Here is a 26,982-nt window from a genome sequence, read left to right on the forward strand (position 1 = left end):
ATGTGGGCCCTGCATGGATTCCTAATGTGGGCCCTGCATGGATTCCTAATGTGGGCCCTGCATGGATTCCTAATGTGTGCCCTGCATGGATTCCTAATGTGGACCCTGCATGGATTCCTAATGTGGGCCCTGCATGGATTCCTAATGTGGGCCCTGCATGGATTCCTAATGTGGGCCCTGCATGGATTCCTAATGTGGGTCCTGCATGGATTCCTAACGTGGGCCATTGCAATAAAAAAACAATGTCGAACTCCTTTTTTTTTTTTTTTTGAAGACGGCTGTCAAACAATATACCGAGAGAGCAGCATTTGATGTATGTCCTATGATTTATGTTTGGAGCCAGGCTGTTGGGTCTAAGTTTGAAAAGCCCTTGAACTAATAAGTATATTGAAACACATGTTAAAATGGTATAGTAAACACCACAATCTCTTCCTTGCATCATAAATACCCAGTTTCTGTGTGAAGCAGCAGTCTGTGCCAGCCATGGCTTGCTTAGTGATTTGGTGCCTGAGTTGGACCTCTGTTGGCAACCTTTTATCATTTTAAAATGAATGATAATAGCAGTTATTATTTTGGGAGATAACGGTAAGATGTTTTTCTACTAACAAATATTGCATAGTTCTAATAGAAATCTTGAGGTTCTGGCAGAGTATTGCTGGCCGTGTGACACGGGGAAGGGTATAGTCAGGACTCAGGAGTACACTACTCTGCGTTTCTCAGAGCTTTCCTGACTTAACAATTCCTCTAGCCAAATTAAGATTGTTTTAGTACAGAAAGTCTGCTACACACATCACAGGATTACCTGCAATGCGAGGGGTAAATCAAGATGCAAACGACGTGCAGGATTTCCCTGGCACTTAGAAAGAAGTCCACCAATGAGAATTAGGCAATTCTAAATCTATTCAAAGGCTCTTTAACTCCTTTACATTACATAGCCGGGATATTTTCACGTAACCATAAAAACATTGTTTTCAGTTAAAGTAGTAGGCACACAAATTTGGGCTCCCAGCGGAATCTGTTTCCATTAAAAAAAAATTTAGTGAAAAAAATCAGTATTTTCAGTGTCGCACCACATCCGTAAACTGCTATTCTACTTACTGAAATTTCTTGGCTGATGCTCATTATTAAGCATCACCTTTTGTATTTTTCTAACTTCATTTTGTTTTTCAAATTTAAAGAAAGTTACAGAATTCAATTATAGGAAATCTACAGTTATGCATAAAATAAACTTCTTTTCTTTAGTGTTTTTATTGAATTGATATACTTCTAGTTTTAAATGCCAATGACTTGTCTGTCTTTTAAAGCATGGGGGCTCAACTCCAGTCCCCAAGACCCGCTAACAGGTCAGGTTTTAAGGATATCCCTGCTTCAGCACAGGTAGTGCAGTCTTTGACTAAGCCACTGATTGAGCCAACTGTGCTGAAGCACGGATATCCTTAAAACCTGACCTGTTGGGGGAGTCTTAAGGACTGCAGTTGAGCACCACTGTTTTAAAGCAATCACTGAGCCTAAACTTTTTGTTTTACACTGAAGTTCAAAGATAAAATTGCCCCATCTTACATATGCTGCAAGGGGCAGTGCTACAGGGTTTACAGTGACATTCAGCAACAAGTTATTCTAAACAGCCACTTGCACTTGCTTGTCTGTGTATTGTAGATATAGAACACAAGTGCTGTAGAAGCGAAAGCAGAAGTCTAACTCCTTTCCTTATTTCTTTTGCTCTGTAACCTCCAGCTAAGGATGATGCAAACTGTGCAGTGTGTGACAGCTCCGGAGACCTGTTGGATCAGCTGTTTTGTACAACCTGTGGCCAGCATTACCATGGGATGTGCTTGGATGTAGCAGTGACACCTCTAAAACGTGCCGGCTGGCAGTGCCCAGACTGCAAAGTTTGCCAGAACTGCAAGTAAGTAAATGTTTTTTCTCTTTTTCCTTTCCTGTGCCGGAAGGGGTCTGAAACAAATCTACAAAATATTGCAGGACAATACAGGCACAAAAGACAACATTTCCATAAAGTGGATGGTTACTTTGGTAGCTGAGTGACAACGATATAAAGTACAAATACTATACCAAAGCACGGAGGAAGTTGGGAAATGTGAAATGTTAGGCCTTCAAATAACTCCTTTCATGATTATTTAATCACAGCTCTATACTGTATGAGAAACCTATGTTGGAGGCTGTGTACATTTCCCATGTTAAATGTATACATTTCAAGTAATGTTTCTTGTTGTAAACTACATCCATTTGGTATGACACTACCCTTGATAAATAATAAACATTGCAAAAAGTTTATAACAATTTCTTCTGTACAAATAAATAATCTATCATACGTTTTCTGGTGGTGTTTGGGGGAAGGTACAGTGTGTATGTATGTATTTGTACATGTATATATGTGTGTGTATATCTATCCATCTATATATAGATATTTATATCTATATAGATATATACACACACACACACACACACGTGGGAAAAAGAAAGTACACCCTCTTTGAATTCAGGACATAATAACAATCATCTGTTCCTTAGCAGGTCTTAAAATTAGGTAAATACAACCTCAGATGAACAACACATGACATATTACACTGTGTCATGATTTATTTAACAAAAATAAATCCACAATGGAGAAGTCATGTGTGAAAAACTAAGTATACCTTGTAATTCAATAGCTTGTAGTACCACCTTTAGCAGCAATAACTTGAAGTAATCGTTTTCTGTATGACTTTGTCTCACATCGTTGTGGAGGAATTTTGGCCAACGTTGCTTCAGTTCATTGAGGTTTGTGGGCATTTGTTTATGCACAGCTCTCTTAAGCCACAGCATTTCAATTAGGTTGAGGTCTGGACTTTGACTGGGCCATTGCAACACCTTGATGCTTTTCTTTTTCAGCCATTCTGTTGTAGATTTGCTGGTGTGCTTGGGATCATTGTCCTGTTGCATGACCCAATTTCGGCCAAGCTTTAACTGTCGGACAGATGGCCTCACATTTGACTCTAGAATACTTTGGTATACAGAGGAGTTCATGGTCGAATCAATGACTGCACAGATCCCAGGTCCTGTGGCTGCAAAACAAGCCCCAAATCATCACCCCTCCACCACCGTGCTTGACAGTTGGTATGAGGTGTTTGTGCTGATATGCTGTGTTTGGTTTTCGCCAAACATGGCACTGTGCATTATGGCCAAACATCTCCACTTTTGTCTCGTCAGTCCAAAGGACATTGTTCCAGAAGCCTTGTGGTTTGTTCAGATGCAACTTTGCATACCTAAGCCGTGCTGCCATGTTATTTTTAGAGAGAAGAGGCTTTCTCCTGGCAACCCTTCCAAACAAACCATACTTGTTCAGTCTTTTTCTAATTGTACTGTCATGAACTTTAACATTTAACATGCTAACTGAGGCCTGTAGAGTCTGAGATGTAACTCTTGGATATTTTGCAATTTCTCTGATAATTGCACGGTCTGACCTTGGGGTGAATTTGCAGGGACGTCCATTCCTGGGAAGATTGGCAACTGTCTTGAATGTTTTCCACTTTTGAATTATCTTTCTCACTGTAGAATGATGGACTTTAAATTGTTTGGAAATAGCCTTGTAACCCTTCCCAGATTGATGGGCAGCAACAATTGCTTCTCTAAGATCATTGCTGATGTCTTTCCTTTTTGGCATTATGTTAACACACACCTGAATGCTCCAGACCAGCAAACTGCTAAAACTTTGGCTTTTATAGAGGTGGACACACTTGCTGATGATCAATTAATGAAGGGCATTTGATTAGCAGCACCTGTCTGCTACTTAGCATTTTAATTCCTATGGAAGCAGTAAGGGTGTGCTTATTTTTTCACACACAGCCTCTCCATTTTGGCTTTATTTTTGTTAAATAAATCATGAAAGTGTAGTATGTCATATGTTGTTGTTCATCTGAGGTTGTATTTACCTAATTTTAAGACCTGCTAAGGAACAGATGATTGTTATTATGTCCTGATGTGTAAAACCATAGAATTCAAAGAGGGTGTACTTTCTTTTTTACACAACTGTATGTGTGTGTGTGTATACACACACACACACACACACACACACACACACACACACACACACACACACACACACACACACCCTATTCACTAAAATGTCTATGGTCCTTGTGTCCCAACATACATGTGCTAAACTGACACCTTGCCTAAATTATAACAGAAAGCAAGAGTGACAAAGTTAAGCGGAGGTATTCTGACTCCCAAAAATCTGGTAAGCAAGTGCACTTATTGTCACAGGAGGTAGGACCTGTACTTTTCAGCAGAAGCCCCCTAGTTTCAAGTGGCGATAATGAACTAGGCAGTATCTATCTCGCATACTAAAAGGGTTAGAGAAAAGTAACATTTCTTGTCCAGTAAAGTTTTCTACAATCAATAAGATGTCATTTGAGATTGTATAAGTGCAATAAGCATTTCTACCATGTTTTTTGAGCACGCAGAGTTCTTTCTATTGAATGATTGGGACATTATTCCTGAAGTACCTCAGCATGTTTATGATATATAGTAACTGGGATGTTTCATGCCTTGTTATGTCACTGAGCATGTGACATCAGGAACTTCTACAGTCTAGAAATAATGTGTAATGCACAAACGACCTTCCTAATGGGTTAAGTAATACGTTGTTCTCTGGTGCTTTTGCTTCTTAGACACTCTGGGGATGACAACAAGATGCTTGTATGTGACACATGTGATAAAGGCTATCATACTTTCTGTCTGCAACCTGTTATGGACTCTGTACCAACGAACGGCTGGAAATGTAAGGTGAGTATCCTTTGCCATACCAACTACTAGTATCATCACTACAGTTTTTGGATCCCAGTAGACGCATAAGTTTCATCAATGTCCTTTATTCTATATTTTGATACTGCTAGGCTGTTGATCAAAAGGTAACTTTGAATTTCTTTGGCTAGCTTTTCTGTCCCCTAACCATTCAATAAGTGACTCCACTAACTAGGTTGAGAATTAGAAATACTAAGAAGATACATTGCTCGGTCACATAGTATGATGCATTTGCATTGTTAAATGCGTTCATAGTACAGTATGTACCAATTTTGTTATTCATCCCTTAAATGGGCAATTGTATCCATATGTAACTTTTTTTCCTTCAGGTTTTCGATATCACAAGACTCATTTCTTTTTATGATTTATCACTATTATTGCAGAAATAGGTTTTCATTTTTAAATATAACTTTAGGGGTTAATTCAATGTACCAGTGTAGCATAATATATTCGTCCCTTATTCCTGATAGACAAATAGATCTCTTCTACCTAAAACACCGATTTTTGGCCACATGAGCATCACACCCATCCCCTCTCTTGGTTAGTGTTGAGCAGTCAAAGAGCATTAAGTGTGAGCTTTGGGACTCCACAAACAAGGTTATTGAATGAAGACATGCTCAATGTTTTAGTGCAGTATATTGATTTTCTAGGTGGTGTTCAGAATAGAGAGTGCTTCTTTAAATCTGTTTCTCTATTTCCAATTCTCTAGAACTGCAGAATTTGTGCCGAGTGTGGGACCCGGACCAGCTGCCTGTGGCACCATAACTGTTTAATATGTGACAACTGTTACCAGCAGCAAGACAACCTGCCTTGTCCCTTCTGTGAAAAGTCCTCCCAGCCAGACCTACAGAAAGATATGTTGCATTGTCAGATGTGCAAAAGGTATAAGTCATGTGATCGAGTGTTGTGGTAAACTTACACGTGGTATATTATGAGAGTTTGTTGTTATGGCTTCTAGCAAAGCGATCAAAACGGTATTTCTGTTAAGATCCTTATTCGTTTTATTGGCATCTGCAATGTTCTAATCTGTATTTTCCCCACCCGATAGCCCAAGAATGGCTGGCCATACTGCGCATTTTCCTTTGTGTGTTTCTAAATGAAAACGAGGAAAAAAAACATTTCTGGATCAGAGAGTTCAGAAATGCACATAGAGCAAGGTTTAAGTAGATTAATGCGTTGCCCAGCTGAGCTGGACGTGATGAAGATCCACATTCCAGACACATTTTTACACTTGTCCCTCCACAGCAGTAATAGCTGCTGCTCCGTCTCTTCCAGCCGAGTATGACAAACACTGACATACCCCTGGAAACTATATGAAGCTCCATATTCCTAAATCCATCTGTCTTTATCCTTCTCTAGCTGAGTGAGATTTGTTGTTTTTCCTTTGTGCTCCCTCTCCTGCTCATGAAGTTTTTTTGTTGAACTCCATCAGAGATGTGTACTTGTTAATGACTATTCTCAATTTTTCTTTTTAATTGGCTTTGCATAGGACTTCTGTCTGTGGACCTCACCCTTTGTTTTAAGCTCTGGGCGTGGACAGTATTTCCTAAAATGAGACCTTCACGAGCACCCTGCTTCTCCTAGGGAGCTTGTCAGTCATAAGCAATATCTGGTGCATACTGAGACGTAAGGGGTTTGCCATCTAAACAAAAGTGCCATTCGACACTGGATGCATTATTCATTGGGGGCATTGGTGTTCATATGTTGGAATAGGACATGCAGGCTCTTTCCTGAGAAGAACAGCCTCGGTGGAGGAAAGTGGAGCACTGCGCAGGGCTAAAGTACAGGAACCAGCACACCATAGGTTAAAAATGACTTTATTAAGCGACTAGGGGAGACACCAACAGTGGAGCAACCACCCACTCTGACGCGTTTCGGGCTAGGCCCTTTGTCAAAGTCTCCCCAGTACCCTATAAATCCCACTCTGTGGTTTAAGCCTGTTAGATTTGGCAGCCACATGTTCATGAACTATAGGTTATGATGACACTTCATGTCAGTACTCCTATTCAATATATTGGAGCAGCTTTATAAGGACTTATACACCCAGGATCAAGATTGCTATTACCCGTTATATAAGGGATTTATTGGATGTTATATGTCATAAGCCTGTGATTCGTTTCTGCTGCACCGTGGATGGACTATATGTCCTTTCTTTGTCAGGCTCTTTCCTGTTCAAAGTGCCATCAATTGCTGTGTTGCCCTTTTGCTCGCTTTCATGGGCCAGTTCACACACAAATTGGCAACTGATTTTTTTTTTTGTGGGGGTAGCATATTTCTGTTTCCCTGGCTACTGATGAAATTCTTAGAGAGTGAACCCACATTTGGATTTGGTCATATATAAAAACTAGTATTCAGTGTGCCCTGTGATTCCAAGATTTTTAAAATACTTCTGTAATTAGCTGAAGATATCCATTTGTAGACATGTCTTGTAATCTGGTTTGTTGAAATTAAAATTTTTGCAAATGTTGGGTCTTGCTGAGTATGTCTTTCCCCTGTTAACCATAATATCAAGGGACTCGAGAAAGCGGGGGAAGGCAAGGTCCATGTGTTGGCGTCAGCCCATCATTCACCCCCAACCCAAATAAACTACTACTTCTGGCTTACATATTGAACAGGAGCTGCTCTACAAAAACCAAGAGGCTTTGTTGGCAGCAAGGAAGAAAATATTCTCTGTGGCTGAAAGGGAGAACTTTTCGTGTCTTGATGTTCAGCTCCAGTTATACTAGATTTCCCGAAACAAGGCCTTAAGAAAGGGCTCTTTAAATCAAATCAAAGTAAAAGCAGAAACAATTAGTTAAGCCCGTAGCATTGGAATCACTAGAAAAAAATGTTTCATTCAGATCATGAAATAGTTGATGGCATATGGGAAGCAGTGGGGGGTCTGAATGTTTTGCTTAGACTTGAAGCAACACCATTTAGACACTTTCAGTGTCTCGTTTGCTAACACCTCCTCATCCTCTGTTGATTTTTCGTTGGGCGTACACCAGGGTCTGTTCGGGCACCTCTTCTCTCTTTTTATACACTGTCTGTAGGTGACCTTATCACACCTCTTTGGTTCTAATATCACCTTTATGCTGATCACACACACATTTACTTGTCAACCTCCGTCCTTACACCTGCTGTACAGACCAAACTGTCAGAATGTGTCTCTGCTATATCATTCTACATGGACCTCTGCCGACTCAAATTTAACATGTCAAAAAAGTAGCTCCTCGTACCCAGGCCTGGCCCTACTGCCCCTTTCTCCATTACTGTTGGCAGCACCATCATACACCCAGTATCACAAGCTACTGCTAAAACTCTTAACGCAGACCCTCATTCTCTCCCGTCTCAAATATTGTAACATTCTTCTGTCCGGCCTTCCTGCCTCTCGCCTGTCTCCCCTGCGATCTATTCTAAACATTGCTGCTAGAATTACTTAACTCTCTCTTAAATCTGTGTCTCCATCTCTCTTGCTGAAATCCCTCTGCTTGCTTCATATGAAATAACGTAATACATACAAAATTCTCCTCCACACTTTTAAGGCTATATACATTCTTCTGCCCCTCATATCTCAGCCCTAATTTCTTGCTATACACCTACCCGACTCTTGCGACTAGCACCCTCATGCTTCACCTTTATGACCTAGTTTAAAACACACCTCTTTAATGAAGCATATGGGTAGCTCCTCTGGCTTATAATATACATCTGGATTGTACTGACCGTGGCCCCTTGCAGACGCACTTACCACAACACCCTCCCGCTGTCTCTGTAAGTTCTCCCTACTTACCACTTAGATTGTAAGCTCTTTGGGACACGGACTCCTTTTCCTAGTATTACTTTTTATGTCTTAAAACACTTGTTCCCATTATGTTACATTATTATATCGCGTGTATTACTGCTGTGAAGCACTATGTACATGGATGGCGCTAATTAAATAAAAATATACATACATTCCTTTAAATTTCGGCAGCAGTTACCTATTAAGATTATCTTATCTGATTATCAAAAATGTCGTCCTGCAAGTAATTCTGCAGCAGCAGCAATTTTGTTCCTGTACCCAAGCTGTCTTCCGCTGACGTTCTTACTTCCTTACACCTTGATAACACTACACTGAGATTGCGTTATTTTGCCCAGACGTATTTTAGGGTTTCTTTAATAACCAAGAAATTGTGTTTTCTATGGGTTTCTCGGCAAACTACTGTATAGATATAGAATTCCCTGAACTGGGGAATCAGCCGGTACCCCCCTGACAAGCAGGGATTTACCGGGCAAATTGGAGAGAGAATATGGCCACAGTGTTGATGATCACTCCATCGACCAATAGAAAAGCAGCATTTCTGTTGGTGAGCCTGGCAAAAAAAATAATACACATATCCGAAACCAGAGGGTTATGTCAGGGGACCACCTATCTATCAGCTCCAGGAGACCTCGGTTTAGGTAAGGTGTGAATCTCTCTATATACACATACGTACATATATACACACGCACACCTTACCTGAACCAAGGGGTTCCTTGGAGCTGATCGGTTAAAAGAAGTGCGAGCTTTCAAACGTAACTAATAATAATGTTGCTGAGTTGCTGTTGTATCAGAGCTGCACAGTTATTGGTGATTATGTGAAATGATATTTGTTAGATCCCAGGTGGGATTCCTGCTATTAAAGAGAGTGGTATATTAAGCGTACCTTCAAGTTTTTTTTTAAAGGATATGGTGTTCCAGCGCTGTATCTATGAAAGAGACGGACACTTCGCATTTGCAATAAACTGTTTTTTATTGTGCATAACCTTTATTAATGCAGTAGCCGTTACAGTACATGATGCAGAACCAGTTTCTCAGTAGAAAACAATTATTATATCGCTAGAGTAGGTTGACTATTCCTACACTGCTGCACATGAAATGGTGACCTTGACCACAGCGTTGTTGGCCAGAAAGATAGGAGTATCTACTACAGAACTCTGCTTATCCTCCCATCAAAACCTTTCAGAACGCTGCCAATTACATGTCCCCGTGTCGGCCACTGGGAGTTTTGGAAGCTCTGGAGCAGGGACTTCTCCTACCAATTTTACCAGCTGAGAAATAAACGTTCGGGAGGAAAAAAAACAGCATTCTGTACATTGAGACTCTTCTACTCCGCTAGAGAGACTGAACTACCCCATAAGTGTGTTTCTGGGGAGAGGAGTGGTTCGCAAAAATTAAGTGAGAACCTGTTATTTTAGATGAGTTTCAGTCATCTAAAATAAGTGTGCGCTTTCAACTGTAATTAATAATAATGCCTGAGTGGCCATTGCATAAGAGCTGCACAGCAGTTTGTGATTACCGTTACTTTATTACAAAACATCCTTTTAAAAAGTAACTGATATCTCTGCATTCCAACATAGCATGTTCTGGGTCCGGTACTGGAGAGTTAAGGGCTTCAATTGCAAAACGCTGGTCTGTCCTGTAGAGGCATGTTTGTACGGACAAGCGAAAGCTGCCCGACATTAGTGTACGCACTGGAGACATGCCTAGGGTTCGCACTATTAGCACATCGCACATGGTGTGCACCTGCAGCGCCACCTGGTGTCTGCAGTTCTCGATGCCGGTACATAATTCCAGATCGCATTCTGTTACATCGGTCCAGTAATGCACAGGTTCTAAAGACCCTCCGACAGGTCTCAGTCTTTCACTGGGCCTCGGATTGAGCCACCTGTGCTGAGGCAGGGATATCCTGAAAACCTGACCTGTTGGAGGGTCTTGAGGCCTGGAGTTGAGAACCCCTGCAGTAATGGCGTCTCTCAGTAGATGTCATTACTATATGAATACAGGATTTTTTTTTTTAAGAAAGGAAGAAATATACGCAGTCACAATGTAAAACATTTTCTATAATGTACGGTGAGCTGTTCTGTGCATACATTCTCCATCCATATACAGGTCATGATAGTGTTATATTTCCTAGGTGGATTCATCTAGACTGTGAAAAATGTACAGAAAATGATCTAGATGAGCAATTAAAAGAAGACTATGTGTGCACCATGTGTAAACACGTCGTGGTGGGAGAAGAGCCGTCCGAGCAGTGTGTCGTAATGGAGATCGCAGAACCTGATACCGGTAAATATACAGCTCATAATGACTCGTCACTGCAAGACCTCTCTTGTAAGCTCAAAACTTTGTGACATTGTCAAGAGTAAAGGTGGTAATATGTTCATTTTGTCAAGCAGGCCCAAATTGTAATGCTTAATGGGATTTTAGGATTTGGCAGTTAAAAGATGACACAAAAAGCTGATTTATATATTTGAACAAGTTTGTGTGTGTGTCGTCATCTAATGGTTACTGCGGCCACTTTTTTCATATGCTGTACAGTAATACCACATGTTTGGCCGTTGAGTTAGACAGATATCGGCTGTATCTAGCTTTACGGTCATTTGTAAGGTGAAAACTTCACCACGGTGCAAACAAAAACTAGGGTCTCAGTAGAAAGGTGGGATGGAATCCCAAAAGCGGCGCTCCAGCGAGTGAGATACACCAATAATAAGTATATGTTGATAAACAGGATATGGTGAATAATGTTACAGTTATAGTAGTATTAGACCCAGTGCAAACGCGCAGGAGTGTATACTCAGAAATAATGTCTTATGGTGAGGGACTGTTTAATGCCTGTTGGCACCTCACAAGACCATTGTAACTCTTACCTGCTGCACTGTACCGGTCTGGGAATCCCCTTGAATCCAATGATGGGGAAACTGTAATACTCACTAACATAATCTTCACTCCATCGGTGCGTGCATCACGCAGGAAAGGTATATAGAAGCTTGAAATCCAGAGATTTGCAGCGGAGCACAGCTGAGGAATGGGGCCAGCTCCAGCAGTTGGAGAGTTAAAAGTAAGTATTTATTTAACCCTCCAACTGCTGGAGCTGGCCCCATTCCTCAGCTGTGCTCCGCTGCAAATCTCTGGATTTCAAGCTTCTAAAAACTAGGGTCTGACTTTTCATTTTAGACTCGTAAATAGAACTGGTAACTTTTTCCGATTGTTACGTAAGTAATGAATAAGCCACTTCAAGCAACATATTATGGCATGATAGGACCTTTTCAGGTGGGAGGAAGCACACAGGTATTCCAGAAGGCAGGAAACTAGTATTTTAGTTGGGAACGTCTGTACCATGTAGCCACATTTTATCCTTTGCACAATAAACCTCTTATAGCAGGAGCATGTTTTTTGATGCATTTAATAGTTAATAGTCCAATGCACCCTCCAGTATTGTGGATATTGTTGTGCTGCTTTGTATTGGATTTGGACAATTCTGTTACTTAGTCATTCATTTTCACTGGAAAGCCCCCGCTCAGTTTTTGTTGCAGATACTAAATACTATGATCCACTGTGTAGACCAGCAGTGCGCAAACTGGGGGGCGCGCCCCCCAAGATTATGTAGGGGGGGGCGCAGGCTGCATGCGGGGAAACCTGGGGGCGGGCAGAGCTGTGCACAGGCGGCCAGAAGCTCCGTGCTGAGGCTGCTTCCAGTTTCCTGCTGTCTGCCTGCAGAGGGGGCGGGGCCTTGCAGAGGAGGCGGGGCCTTGAAGAGGGGGCGGGGCCTTGCTGCGGGGCATTCCCTGCACACAGACAAGCCCTCCTCCTCCTGTCTGTTAGCCGCCCGTTTTCAGCAGCACATGGGGGGACCTGAGCAGGCTTAGTTACTCCCTCCCCCCACCAGGTGTGTGTGTGTATATATGTGTGTGTATATTTATATGTGTGTGTGTGTGTGTGTATATATATATATGTGTGTGTGTGTGTGTGTGTGTTTGTGTATATATATATATATGTGTGTGTGTGTGTGTATATATGTGTGTGTGTATATATATGTATATATATATGTGTGTGTGTGTATATAGGGACTGCAGTGTGTGTGTGTTGGTTGTGATTGAGTGTGTGTGTGTGTGTTGTGATTGTGTGTTGGTTGTGATTATGTGAGTGTTGGTTGTGTGTGCTGTGACTGTGTGTATGTTGTGGTTGAGTGTGTGCTGTGTTGGTTGTGATTGATTGAGTGGGTGCTGAATGTGTGTGTGCTGTGCCTGTTGATTGTCCGTCTGTGTGTGTGTTGTGATTGAGCGTGTGTGTTGGTTGTGATTGAGTGTTGGTTGTGTGTGTTGTGATTGTGTGTGTGGGTGTTGTGATTGAATGCAGCGGTGCACAAACTGAGGGGGGGGCGCCCCGGGCGCAAGATTATTTAGGCGGGGCGCGTGCGGCAAAACCTGGGTGCTCTGGCAAAAAAGATGTGCGCGCGCGGGCGGCCAAACAGAATAGTGCAGGTGGCGGTCACGTGATTCGGAGGTACGGGGGTGGAGCACGCCCCAGCGCTGTGATGTGAAACGCCCCTCCCTCCGGTGTCTGCCCTTCATTAGCGCTGTGTTCCTGCTCTCCTCCGCTGGCAACCTGCTTCGCTGCGATCCTCTGCAAGTGAGAGGGTCGGCTGCCACTATATCAATCATACTATGAATGTGCAGAAATAATAAAAAAATAGTGTAAACACTTCCCCGCTCGTGCTTGCAAAATGATGCAGGACACCCTGTGCTCATGCTTGGAGAGTTGGTGATGTCACCGCTCTCCGCGGCAGCGTGGACGCAGCCTAATTTTGCAAGAGCGAGCTGTTGAAGTATGTAAGTATTTAGGCTGCGCTTATAGTGCCGGTGACGCGACGTCGCCTTAAAACAAATGCATTGTCGCAGCCGCGTGCGCTTATAGTAAGCGTGACGTGGCGACGCGATTTTTTTAAGCCGGCAATATTTGATTTTTCATGGGTGGTCACCTCGTGACAGCCCCTGAACCAATCAATGGCCTTAGACATATTTGTATTTACATTGTATAGCGTTTAATAAAGGTTTTTTTTTTATGTGATTTTGATTACATCAGGCAGGGGGGGCCCAAGAAATTTCATGGATAAAAAGGGGGGCTCGGCATAAAAAGTTTGCTCACCCCTGGCTGTAGACTATGCTTGTTTTTTTGTTGACTTGTTTTGGAAGACCAGGTTGCACCTAAAATTAAGAAGGTCATTAAGATAGAGGATAATAAAGTAAGCGCACAGAACAGACTGACTGCCTTTAAAATTGTAGTATATACTGTAACGGACAAATCTTTATTTCTAGCTAAGTGAATTTCACTGGCTCGTCATACAATACATGTAGACATACTTTGTATGAGTTATTCAAAAGTACTTGAGACTAAACATTTATACAGCAAAGCGTAAGTGTTATATTCAGCGCACTAACAATTGTATTTTGTTCAGTTTGCACAGACGAGATGGAAATGGATTCAGGTGGAAAGATGACATTTCAAGAGCAAGCACTTATTCATAATATTGTTCCAGAAGTAACTGCTAACTGCATCAAAGAAGGTAACATGTTGTTTTCAATACAAACCGCAATTTCATGATGTAAAATAGTCACCAATTTGTCTTGGTATAAGGAGTATGTCATGCATTCAATGTATGTATTCCCACTTCTGTTTCTGTGCATGCTCCATGCTCCTAGTGCTCATAACTGGACAATCCGCTTTAAGTTTAAGCAGCCCCAGCTCCCTGCAATATAGGACATGTCAATATAGCTCCTCCCTCTGCTCCTGCAGCACAACGTGGACTGTACAGTGGGCAAGATGCGTTCTCTGTCTCACATAGTTACATAGTAATGAGTTTGAAAAAAAGATATGTCCAAGTTCAGCATATGCTAAATTCAGATGACAAACTTATCCTATATTTGTACAGTATTTACAGTATAATATATTGATCCAGAGGAAGGCAAACAAAAACAAAACCCCTGTATACCTTTCCTTTCTAAAAAGATATCCAACTTTGTTTTTTTAAGAGATCTATTGTTTCTGCCTTCAGTCTCCATCGGTAATGAATTCCACATTTTAACTGCCCTTACGTTAAAAAAAAAACCCTTTTGTTGCTGGTGAAATCTCCTTTCCTTTAACATTAAGGGATGACCCCGTGCCGTTTATATTGCCCTTTGGATTTACTGTATAGTCCTTTTGAAAGCTCCTTGTATTGACCCTGAATATATTGCTATATCATATACCTTCTGTTCAGAAACACAAACTCCTCTTTTCTAATGTAAACAAATCTAATTTAGCTAGCCTCTCCTCATAAGTCAAATTTTGCATCCCTTTATTAATTTGATGGCTATTCTAGTTCCATAATGAATTTTTTTTATTGAGTGGTGCCAAAAACTGTACTTCATATTCAAGGTGTGATCTTACACCTTGAACATGGAGGTGCTTTATACAATGACATAATTATGCTTTCCTTCCATCCATTCCCAGTTTAATGCAACGTGAGATTGTATTTGCCTTTGCAGCTACTGAATGACATTTGGCACTATTGCTACACCTACAGTCTAAAAGTACTCCTAAATCCTTCTCCATCAAGTAATCACCTAATTTTGCCCTATTCAATTTGTACGTCACCTGTTTATTCTTGTTTACCAAATGTATAACCTTACATTTATCCATATTAAACCACACCTGCCATTTACGTGCCCATGTTTCCAGTCTGTCCTAGTCCTTGTGGAGAGAAATTACATCCTGTTCTTATTTTACTATGCGTAATCTGTTACTGCTATACAAATTAAATATATTCTACCAAATAATCAACTATTGAGCTGTTTAAAAAGGGGCTCTTGCACTGTTAATAGCATGGCCAATCGTCTTGCTAAAAAAAATTAAAGCTGTCCCACGTAAAAGTAAAGTGCACTAATGATGGTGATGAGTTTGCTGGATTATGTTTTCAGTGAGGTAAAAATAATTGGGCAAATATACTGTATGTATTTTTATAGAGTTTCTGAATGTTTTACAGGGTGGACTCAGAAAGAGGAGCATTGTTTTATGTTGTTCCACTCCATTTAATTCACTATGCTAGTGCCCCTTTGTCAGAGACCTAAGTAGGAAAGGGAATGTGACTTTACTTGCACTATAACAAGTAAAAGGCAAATCAAATAACTAAATCTGCTCCCTTAAAGGGGATTTGAAAATAGTTATTACCCCATAAATTGACTTTGGTCCTAGGTAAGAGTAAACATTGCACAACCTGGAAACCAAGTGGAGGGCGCCTTTCCTGTTCTGCGCAGAGTGACATCCTAAAAAGGCCTAGCTCATTTTGTAACATTATTGTGAAATGCTTATAGTTGTAAGTTAGGAAGTCCTTATCCTTTTCAGTTGCTTTTGCAGCTCAGAGAGCTGTAGTCTCAATAATACAAATATGCAAAGAGAAAAAAAGCATAACTTTTACTGAATGCCATATGGTTCCCTATGGTCTCTGTGACATCCAGGGAACCTCATTAAGGACACCTTGAAGGTTTTAACAGTGGGGCATCTTGGTTTCCTTCGGTTAAGATGTTTGATCTACAAATAAAAGATCTTTTCCTTATGGTAATATTCATAGGATTTACAATTACTAAACTTAATGCACACACAATTATTCGTTTTTTGTTTTTTTAATTACTTTTTTTTATTGTAGGGATACCACAGCACAGCGAAAAGGCGAACTCGGAAAGTGAGGCTTCCCACCCAGTTGATACAGATGAAATGGAAACTTCTCATCCTGAAATTGACAACATGGTAACTGAAGAAAATGTGGAGAAGACTGAAAATGAGAACGTGACATTAGAGAAGCCGCCGTGTACACAAGAAGGAGCAAATCATGTTGTAAAACATGAGCTAGAGATTACTGTAGGGAATAAAAAAGAACCACAAACTATGTCACAAGTTCTGGAGGTCACCGTTAAATCACCTGAAACGCCCAAGTCTGTGACCAAGGATAACATTTGTTCCGAGATGGATGAGCGTTTTGATTTAGCTGGGGGTCAGGAACACTTTTCAGAGAAGAAAGATAATGCTCATGTCTCCGAAGCAGCTGATATTTTTCTGGAAATGGAAACCACTCCTCCAAGTGAGACTTTTACGGAAACCAGTTCACCTTTCGGGGATAAAACCATGAAATCCCCTGAAGATACCGATTCCCCTGTCACATCTGTTGATACCAGTAAGACCAGTGTGTCCTCCTCACCAGCAGTTTCCTTAGACTTGCATGCTTCCAATGACATATTTCAAAGTCAAACTCCGCTCCTCAGTTTTTGCACAGGAAATGCCTTGTCTACAACATATATTTCTGTGACTCCAAAAATTGGAATGGGTAAACCAGCTATCACCAAACGGAAGTTTTCTCCTGGCAGACCCAGATCAAGACAGGTAATATGCTTTTATTTTATGACGGGGACTTTATTGTTGGTTGTTTTAGACCTGTACCGATTTTATTGTTTTGATAACACAGATTCTCGAGTATTCCTGATCCTGTGTGTTACTCAGACTGAAACATCAAGACTTCATTACTAAATTCAATATTTCAATAGTTGTTTTTATGGTGTACCAGTGTGTTTTAATTATTATTATTGTTACTGAAATATGAGCCCATGTTCTAGACCAGTTTCTCCGTAGTTTTTACTGTTGTGTGCAAAAAAAATATTTTCTACCAATCCTATAGCTTTTTAGTGCAAGCTTTTTGTAAAGTGATGTGTTGGTTTGTTACCGAATTCCCTTATTCAGTACTCCTTGAACCACTTCTGTATTATTTGTCCCGTCTAAACTGTCGTTCCACACTATCCTGAGTTAAAGTTGACATTCCGGGCGCCTACACATGTAGACAACATATTTCTTAAAATGTCTTGATCCACATCACCAGCTATGTATGTATGTCTTTATTTATATAGCGCCATTAATGTACATAGCACTTCACAGTAGTAATACACACGACAATCATATAAATAGCTAATAATACAAATAACAGATCATTGGAATAAGTGCTTCAGACATAAAAGTAACATTTCGGAAGAGGAGTCCCTGCTCCGAAGAGCTTACAATCGTACAAGAGCTAGAATCCTAATATTCTTTAGGAATATTTAATCTCCCAGGCCTCAAGCATTTTACCAAATGCCCAGATCAAGGCCGTGAGTGCTGAGTGCATCAAACACATCGATTCATTGCAAGGCTGGAATGCAGGGGGAAACTACTCTCTCCTGACCCCTGTCAGTACAGGATCTGTAACAGGGGCGGGTAACGCCAGTCCTCAGGGGCCACCAACAGCTCGGGTTTTAAGGATATCCCTGCTTCAACACAGGTGGCTCATTCGTTTACTGAGCCACTGATTGAGCCACCTGTACTGAAGTAGGGATATCCTTAAAACCTGACCTGTTGGTGGCCCTTGGGGATTGGAGATGCCCACCCCTGATCTATAAGGTAGCAAATCAATTGTTACTCCAGAGCAGCCACATTCTTTTGTATAATGGACATCTTGCATCTTTACAGAAAGCTGGATATTTATATTTGGTGGTGGTGGGGTAGGGGAAAGCAATGGGAAATGCTCCCAAATCACTAGCACTTAAGTATGGCTTATATAATGTATGTATGTTAACATTACAAAACAGATGCAGGTTTGTAAAATGCTGCATACAAAGATTACCAAAAGGGCAGCTTTCATGTCCTTCCTTTTATTTGTTTGTTTTTTTGTCGCAAGAGGTTTGTGCTGCAATTTATTGGCAATAATTAGAGCAGCAATCCTGCCGAATTTCAATATTGTTTTTATGTACATAATTCAAACTCTGGGGTCCCCTGTGGTTAAGCAGCACTACAGGGATCCCTCGGTTCCTAAAATACCCGTCCAAAAGGAATTTTATACGGGAATATAAACCCCTCCCCCACCCGACAAGTTTGCAGCTTCCTATTGGCCTGTGAAATTTGGCGTCCAAATTTAAAATGTGAAGTTTACAAAGAAACCACTAGTAGGCGGAATTGCTGCAATAACAATGCAGCCCCAATGAACACTTTCAGCTGTTACATTTGATGTGAAATCCTCCATTTTTATAAAATTAACTACTTTTAAAGTAAACCCCGATTACCGCTTTTCCGTGGAAGGTCTCTCACGAGCCCCCTAGCATAAGCTGAAGAAGTATCCGACGTTACTGTAGCCCGTGGCGGGCGGCAGTAGAACATACACATTGTACTTGCGGGAGAAGCAACCATTGCTTACAATGAGCCACACGTCAAAAGATGGCGAACGCTATCGCGCGGTTATCCCCATGGGAGCGCTCCACGGGTTTCCGTGACGTTGGCTACATCCTTGATATTTTATATTTTCCAAATTAGGTTTCCTGACCTAAATTTGCACAGTTAAACTGATGAAACCACTTTTTTATTACAGGCTGCTTTCAGGTTATTGGTAATCCAATATCCTTTATTATAGGATCGAGTGCACATAATGTTTAGGGGAGTGCATATCAATGTGCATATTATTTGAGGTATCGTTTTTCAATGAAGTAGGATTTCTGGAAAAAGAGCATTGTGGGTCGGTCAGGTTATGTCTGTCGCTATTTATTTCCGTGTCATCATGAGGTTCTTCTCCAGTCATGCAGCACCCCAAATAATAATACACTATAATAGAAAATAAACACAGAAAGGAATGTTGGCCCTCAACCACACATTATTTAAGTTCTGGTGTGTAACAAAGTGACAATCCCTCCAACGTATAGTGCACAGCAAATATAAATATCACTAGAGAGCACATTCACATGTCTCAGACAGGTCTGCAACCCTGCTTTTCACCATCATCTCCCAGCATACAATGCTTCCACTGCAGAAGGGGATTCTGGGAAATTACAAATAAGCACACAGTGTCAACTTTTGGTTCTTACCCGTTTTTTCATGGACATCCCCTGGACTATTGAGCACTGCGACTTTTATTGTCTTCTCAGAGCACAAATGATTTAATTGATGTACACTAATTTCACTTTAACTTTTTCCGTAAACCTCTAATTTATGTATTTTGGATGTACAGTTAGGTGTTGTATTTTAAAATCTTGTGTATGATGATTTGAATAGTAGTTATACATAGAATCAATTGAAATAATAATCTGTAAACCACAAGTTAAATTAATCGTTTTAATGGCTACAAAGCATTTTATATAGACCTCGATGTCCTATTTTTAGAAGCCAATAACCGTTTATTTATGTCACTCGTGAGAATATCTTGAAGGGAATGTACAATTTCCTGTCCTCTCCCAGTAGTAGTGAAGGTAATGGGGAAATCATACCAATGACGAATATTAGGATATCAGATAGTGTTGCTCAGGAACATGCCTCCGTGGTTGCATGCCTCCCCTGCACACGCCTCGTGTTGGAGCACACAATACATTTTCCGTAGAAACAGCTGGAACGCCCCAAATGCTCTGCAATCGCACATAAAGAATATTGATGCAGCGGCTATGTTCAGAGACTGTTGAAATGTTTTGCTAGCAAACCTGTCACGAGAAGAAACTCTTTGGGTGCAATTAGAGGGATAACCTTTAAGAAATCTACTGTAGGAAACAGATGGTTTATTGGTACCTTATAAAGAGGATGAACCTCAATCTATCTTCTACAATAGCCATTCGCATAAACTCCAGTGTAGCTATTGAGTTGCTTTATCCAAATAAGTATTCTGAAGTACAAAATATGTTTAGGTTCAGATTCTAATGGTCTATCCATTTCCCTCACTGTTCTTATTGAATTCTCCTTAATGTCCTGCAATGTCCTGCAGTAAAGTCCTCCTTGCGTTTGGTTGGGCTGTTCAATGCTGGCCTTGGTCTGTATATTTTGCTACAGATCTGCATGAGGATTGGGAACCATCCAGCGTTGAGGGCCCTGTTCTGCACGCTCCCAACTCCCAGTGTGTCTCTTCCTGCCTGCACCCGTCACTTTTTGTGTGTGTGTGTGCGTGCATGTGAATTGTGTACACTCAGCCGTACATTCACATATAATTCAAACTATTTCTTGGAAATGTTTATTTTTAAAGAGCTAATCTATGTCTTATTTATGAACTGTTTTTGTCCCGAAATTTCAGATTAATATTTCTAATAAAAATGCCCTGTCATCTCATTCTCTCTCCTCCCAGTAAAGAGGGATACAAGCTACATTTAGCCTGTTATTATTTTCTGTTAGATGGAAAATGTTCCAATCTTCTCTGGAATAAAACCATTAACTATTTTATTAGACTTTTTAAACGTCTTAAGAGACCCAGCTATTGATCTCCTAAAAAGAATTGTAGAAATCATTTTAAAATAAATGAATTCAAGCCACAGCCCATTCAATCTGCATCACATCAGTGGGGAGTTTATAGATAACTAGTGCCACAGTTATTTCTTTTTAAATCACACACTTGATATGTAGTTACTAATTTTCAAACGATCTTCAGCATTCCCACCTTGTTTTGTATGAGAGTGGTAAACCTCTTGTGGCGCTGAGGAAAGGAGTGGCCTGTGACGTTCAAATGGACTGTAGAGATTGTCCAGTTCCTTGAATTGTTACCTCAAGAGAAGGGAGACAAAATATGGAGAGACACTACAATAGTGCATTACCCAAGAAACAGAAACATTGGATATGTAGACTGAGCAATTTTATAATCCAAAATGGAAAGATAAAAGTGTGTACAACTGTACATCAATTAGTAAAACAGCTGAGTGCTGGAGCACTCTGAATGAAACTTTGCTCCGCCGATAGGAAAAATTGGAATCCTACTCACCAAAGATGACTAGGACATACGCCATGAAATAATTGGTCTTTAGCTGATCAACACCGCTCGCAATGAGGTGCAACACGCCAGTTGTACACACTTTTATCTTTCCATTTTGGATTATTAAATTGCTCAGTCTACATATCCAATGTTTATGTTTCTTGGGTAATGCACTATTGTAGTGTCTCTCCATATTGTGTCTCCCTTCTCTTGAGGTAACAATTCAAGGAACAGGACAATCTCTACAGTCCATTTGAACTTCACAGGCCACTCCTTTCCTCAGCGCCACAAGAGGTTTACCACTCTCATATCCATCGCTGGTGGTGAGATAACCAGAGCAACTTTTTGGGCAGCTCAAATGACTCCTTTTCGGACTCTATTACACAGGTTTATTTATCATTGTCACATATTGTTTAATTAGTTTTATTTTATTTAGGTTGTCACGCGAACACTATATTGCGCTTAATTTTCACTCACCTTGTTTTGTAGCTTAGTATAAACAACATATGATTCGTATACCTGTTCAAAGCTTATATTATGTTCGGTCTAAAATGTTTGCTAGAGAGTTGCATGTTGCAGCAGCCTTACACTATGGATAACATGCTTTCTCCTGACCTCCCTGCAACGCAGCATCCAAAGCTCACATTCCTGCCCATGCCAGTGCTGTCCCTCTTGTGCAGACTAATTGCAGCCTTCCTAAGGCTCAGTTGTTGACAATGTGTCCTTAATTTCCTTACTGTGTGTCTACTTTTGCTTGGCCTTTTCTAACCCTTTATGTTGCTGGCTTTCATTTTATTTTTTTCTGTTGCTGAGTTTATACATACTGTATATTTTTTCACCTGCCGTATCTTAGGGGACTTGGAGTACCAATAATACTGTGAGCCCACCTTCCTGGTCCCCCGATGGCTCAGAAGGTTGGGACATTTTTAAAACCAGACAGCTTCTCGGCAGTGCATTTTGGAGCATCAAAGTGGTAAATAAATTGCATTTCTACTTACATTTACCTGTTTCTGTTACCTGTAGAGCAAGTAAAATATTTGACTGTAGTTTTTCGATGTGCTGTATTCATTGTAGGATGTGCGCCAGGTAATTTGGTTTATTGCATACATAGCAGCTGTTGTACTATAAAACAATTACGTGAAAGTTCAACTTCTGTATCTCAAAGCATTTGGAAATGATCAATGATTCCCGTAGAAAAGACCCTATAATGCGGTTCTAACATGGCTATTCTTGAAGCGCTGCTTTCTCTGGCTTATGCTTACAACTGCTATATTTGTATTTATTGATGTTAATCGAAGTATACTTTCCACGCTTTCATGTTATGTTCCTGTTGATCTGAAATCCTGCTTCACAGAAAAAGGATGGATATTTAAGCGTTTAATGGATTCATGTAGCCATGAATGTATTGTCTATTCCATGCATCACAAACCTAGAGCCCCCACACACCCTTTTTCTTGTTCTTTGGAAGTCATTTACAGATTGTTTGATTAAATAGATTTAGGCGCACACTGTGATCTGCTCCAGTTAAACAGATACAACCCTTTTAGTCACGTAATAAATGTGATAATAGAAAATGGCAACATCGCCTTTACTGTGGGCCAAGAAGACCCCAGATAGGGCAATGTCTGTCACGTTGCATATGAAAGGCAAAAATATGATCCATTCTGTGGAAGTGTCATTAATACAAAGGTATAGAGGCACCCCCAATGCTAATATGAGGACAAGAAAGGAGGAAAAAAACTTGGTGGAAGCTAAGCCATCAATGCCCCTGTGTTCCAAATAGAGACCTATAGTAGTATAATGTAGAGAGAGACACGATGGAGGCACACAGGTAGCTATGCACAAATGCGATGGTTTTCTGCATCGTAGTAGTTCTGTTTACTATTGTGCAGTAAACCAAAGTGTTTTTGATGAACTACTTGTGTGCCTCCATCTTGTTTCTACAGTATGGAAATGTTGTGGGTTGGATACAGAGTTGGGGAAGGATTAACTACCGTATTAAAACGACATTTCTACATCTATAGATTGAGCACACGGGTGATTTAAAAGACATTGGCTTATTTAAAAGTTGCTGACCAAAGCAGAATACATTTTTCAACAGCGTTTTTCCCATCACGGAGGCCAAGAAGGGTGGAAGAAGCAGGGGCTCCTGGCTCAGTGATTAAACTTTGCCCACTTCTTCCACCATCAAAACTTCCCCCGTCTTAACTTCCCCCGTCTTAACTTCTTCACCCACATCTCCCACACACAATAATAACTGAGGTTTTTTTAATTTATTTTTTATCACATCTGCTTGCTAAGCTTTTCTTTGTACCGCCTATATCCTATTCCTACCAAATTTCGAGATCTAAACTAGAGAAGCAAAAGCTAAAAGGGGTGGTTAATACACGTGTATATTAAAGTTTTTTAAAATCATTCCTACAACTCAGATATTTTTTTGTTGTTATTTTTCTGGTTTAAAAGCCTTTTATGGGGAAAAAAGTACATTTTTGTTCCGTTTGTGTAATGTTTTGTTGACACTGTAAACTTCTGCTGTTGTTGTAAGCATACATGTTTTCCCTGAAGCATGTTTCATTGAAAATACATGCTAGAAATAACAAAAAGAAATAACCATGCATTAGGGAAGGCAGCATTGTGCAATACAGAGTGCACGTGTGTTTATTCCTGAGGCAAGGGAAAATAATGGAACCCAAGGTATTTCTCATTGTATATGCAAGTAATGGCAAATATCTTGTTTGTTCTGAAAAAATATATACAATTTCACTTAAATTGAGACTCCTGGGGTATGATCCAATGGGCATTTCTACTAGGAGACCTGGGATCCTTAAATCATACTTGCATGATGCGCCTCTGTCTTTTCCATCTACCAAAGCTATGTTCGGCTATAGGCCTTCAATGAGATGTTGACTTCCCATGAATAAGCGAGTCCTTGCAGACTCTAGTACATTATTTATGGTGTTCAAGGCAGTTGATAGAAGTGCTGTATTGCAATTTGGGACATGCCATAGGTTCGCCCTAACTGGCACTGCAAGAAAGCATAGGGCATTAATCGTTAAATATAGCTCTATCCTTATTAGTTTGTAATGCCGTTTATTAGACAGTTGTCGGGTATGGCTTATATCGTTTCAAAAATCACCCTTTAATATTGGTGCTGCAAATGGAGCTATAACATGCAAGAAATACAGTATTTTTTACACGTTACATTGAGAATGATGTGGAGAAAAATCAAACGGGGGAATCCAATAGGTTACATTTAGATATAATAATAAAAAATAAATCAGACCTACACTTTTAAATACAGTAATTATTGAATTTGCAATGTTTCCACAATAAACAAAGGATTTGAAGGGTTTCTAAAAAGTCTTTTGCGATTAAGACTGTAAACTCCTGTATATAAAGAAAAAGTGGTAATCATTAGTTTCTTTCAGGAGGCAAAGAAATAATCCTTACTTCAAAGGGGATTTCATCTTTGAGGAAGCAAACTCACATGCTTTCCAGACCCTTTAAGATACATTACATTCCCCATGACCGTATATATCTGCGTAGAAATGCCTAATGCTGTACACACACATGCACTATGGATATTGTGACCGTGATCTATACAGTGCTACAGTATGCTTCTTGGTAGGAAGGAATAACTGAAGTTCATTTGTCAGAAATGTGGTGGAGTTGAGCAGAGGGAGATAGACCAAGACAAAGGGGCTAGGAAGTACAGAGAAACACCGAATGAAGCACAGAAGGTTGTAGATATTCAAGCAGAAGGGCCAATAGATCCCATAAGTATACAGCAGGCCAGGAAAGCCTTATCAAAGGAGTGATGTGTAACCGATTTGACTGAACTGTTGATCTCAGCAGTGGAACACAAGCATAGAACATAATATTAATATCCTTCTCTTGATATAGAGCGTCATCATTTGCACTAGGACACATGAAACATTACCAATGATCTTGTTTTGTAACTGTATCAGAAATCATGGAAAGGTAAAACAAGTTTAAAATTAAAAGTTAAGCAATCCCTCCCAAGCATCTTTGAGATAGATACATGAATGCAAAGTTAAAAAAATAATAATCTTTTAGTAATTGGCTTATGGAAACAATTAATTCCTATCAAGGAAACGGCAACTGATTTGTTCTATCCCTACAAATGTAACACTAAGTAGATATTTTGTGTGCTACAGCAAAAGAACGAAGTGTCCAGGGCATGGAAATATTTATTTGAAAGTAGAAATATGTTTCAAAACCGATAATTGGGTATTTTTAAAGCTGCCGTTCAAGCTGCCGTTTTTAAAAAACAATATTTGTGTGTGTGTGTGTGTGTGTGTGTGTGTGTGTGTGTGTGTGTGTGTGTGTGTGTGTGTGTGTGTGTGTGTGTGTGTGTGTGCGCGCGCGTGCGCAGGTATATATGTTGATATATGTAGATATATCGATAAATTGCCAGAGCCTCTTTCGAGAGAAGGGCATCAAGCAAAAGCAAGTTTTAACAACCCATAAATAAGTGGAAGAAGATATGACCGATCTGTCAAAAACCAGTTCCAAGTTATGCTGAGATGCTTCAATTATTCCGTTCTAAATCTAGGAGACACACACATTGTTAACTGTGAAACAAACATCACAAATGGTTAATGGAAACATAATTTCACTTCATCAGAACTCTTATCTAGACGATGCCTGCATATACTGTAGCCACGCTGCTGGTTTACATGGGCAGTCCCAGTTAGCATGTTTTGCAGTTGCAATCATAGTAAAGCACTGATCTATACCCTGTGTACCATTTTATGTTTGGCTGCTTCATCATTTAGTGTATAAACCAACCTAAAGCAGTACCAGCACTCTCTGTCTCACAGCTAAAGATACTGAAGAATACAAGTGTAGTGAAAATGAGCAATTTTAATGACACTAGCAATAAACTGAAATTATAGCAACAATAGCCAATCTGTCAATGAGAAAATGAATGTCACCATGGGAAAAGTCATAACATAAGGGGTGGAGGGGAAAGCAGGAGAAGGGAGGAAAAAAACACATGAAACAAAAGGAAAAACCACAATATGGAAAAAGGAAAGCAAACTAGGGGGGCGACGTTTCGAGGGGTAGTCCAGTCCTGACAGCGCCCGGCCTCCGTCCACTCCAGTCTTAGTACAGGCTGCCTTCTAGCCGCACTCGCGCTTCTGCCCTCGCTCTCGCCGCTGCCCGCCTTCCGACGCCCTCGCCTCCGCAAGTTATAGTGGTAATACGTGTCCGGTATTGCCTCCAATTTTATACGGGACAGGCATCGGAATTACTGTCCTGTCCTGGTGTAAACAAGACACCTGGCAACCCTTCCCTCATAGCGAGGGAGAATGCCACAGTAATTCTGTGGCTGCCGTGTTCACAGCAGAGTCATAAAGCAGCCTTTAGAAAATGTACATGTAACAATTTTTTAGAGCCCTTGCAAAAATGCTATGTCCAACCAATCAGCAATTTGTGAAAAGAATGAAATATACAATATGATTTTCGAACAATAAATAAATAAAACTGCACATTTAGCCACAAAACAAGTTATTTTCAATTAATAGTTTTGTCCTTTTTTTAATTGTTTAAAAAATGTTTTTATAAATTGATTGTGTTAACATTTAACAGGTAAACAGTAACAGCTACT

At 40.3% G+C, this 26,982-nt stretch overlaps 1 protein-coding gene across 13 annotated transcripts in view; it reads left to right on the forward strand.

Annotated features, from left to right (window-relative positions):
* Positions 1–26,982, forward strand: part of KMT2C (lysine methyltransferase 2C) — a 236,661-nt gene that overhangs the window by 132,651 nt on the left and 77,028 nt on the right. For 11 of the 13 annotated variants that reach the window (XM_075587878.1, XM_075587876.1, XM_075587879.1 and 8 more), the window contains 7 exons: positions 1,735–1,906; positions 4,671–4,785; positions 5,513–5,685; positions 10,719–10,870; positions 14,040–14,147; positions 16,266–16,996; positions 22,201–22,320. In XM_075587878.1, the coding sequence (XP_075443993.1) occupies positions 1,735–1,906; positions 4,671–4,785; positions 5,513–5,685; positions 10,719–10,870; positions 14,040–14,147; positions 16,266–16,996; positions 22,201–22,320 (1,571 nt within the window). The remainder of the gene's footprint in view (positions 1–1,734; positions 1,907–4,670; positions 4,786–5,512; positions 5,686–10,718; positions 10,871–14,039; positions 14,148–16,265; positions 16,997–22,200; positions 22,321–26,982) is intronic. The other 2 variants (XM_075587884.1, XM_075587885.1) reach the window with 1 other exon arrangement.

This window comes from Ascaphus truei, chromosome 2, assembly GCF_040206685.1.
Source record: "Ascaphus truei isolate aAscTru1 chromosome 2, aAscTru1.hap1, whole genome shotgun sequence".
Lineage (NCBI taxonomy): Eukaryota > Metazoa > Chordata > Amphibia > Anura > Ascaphidae > Ascaphus > Ascaphus truei.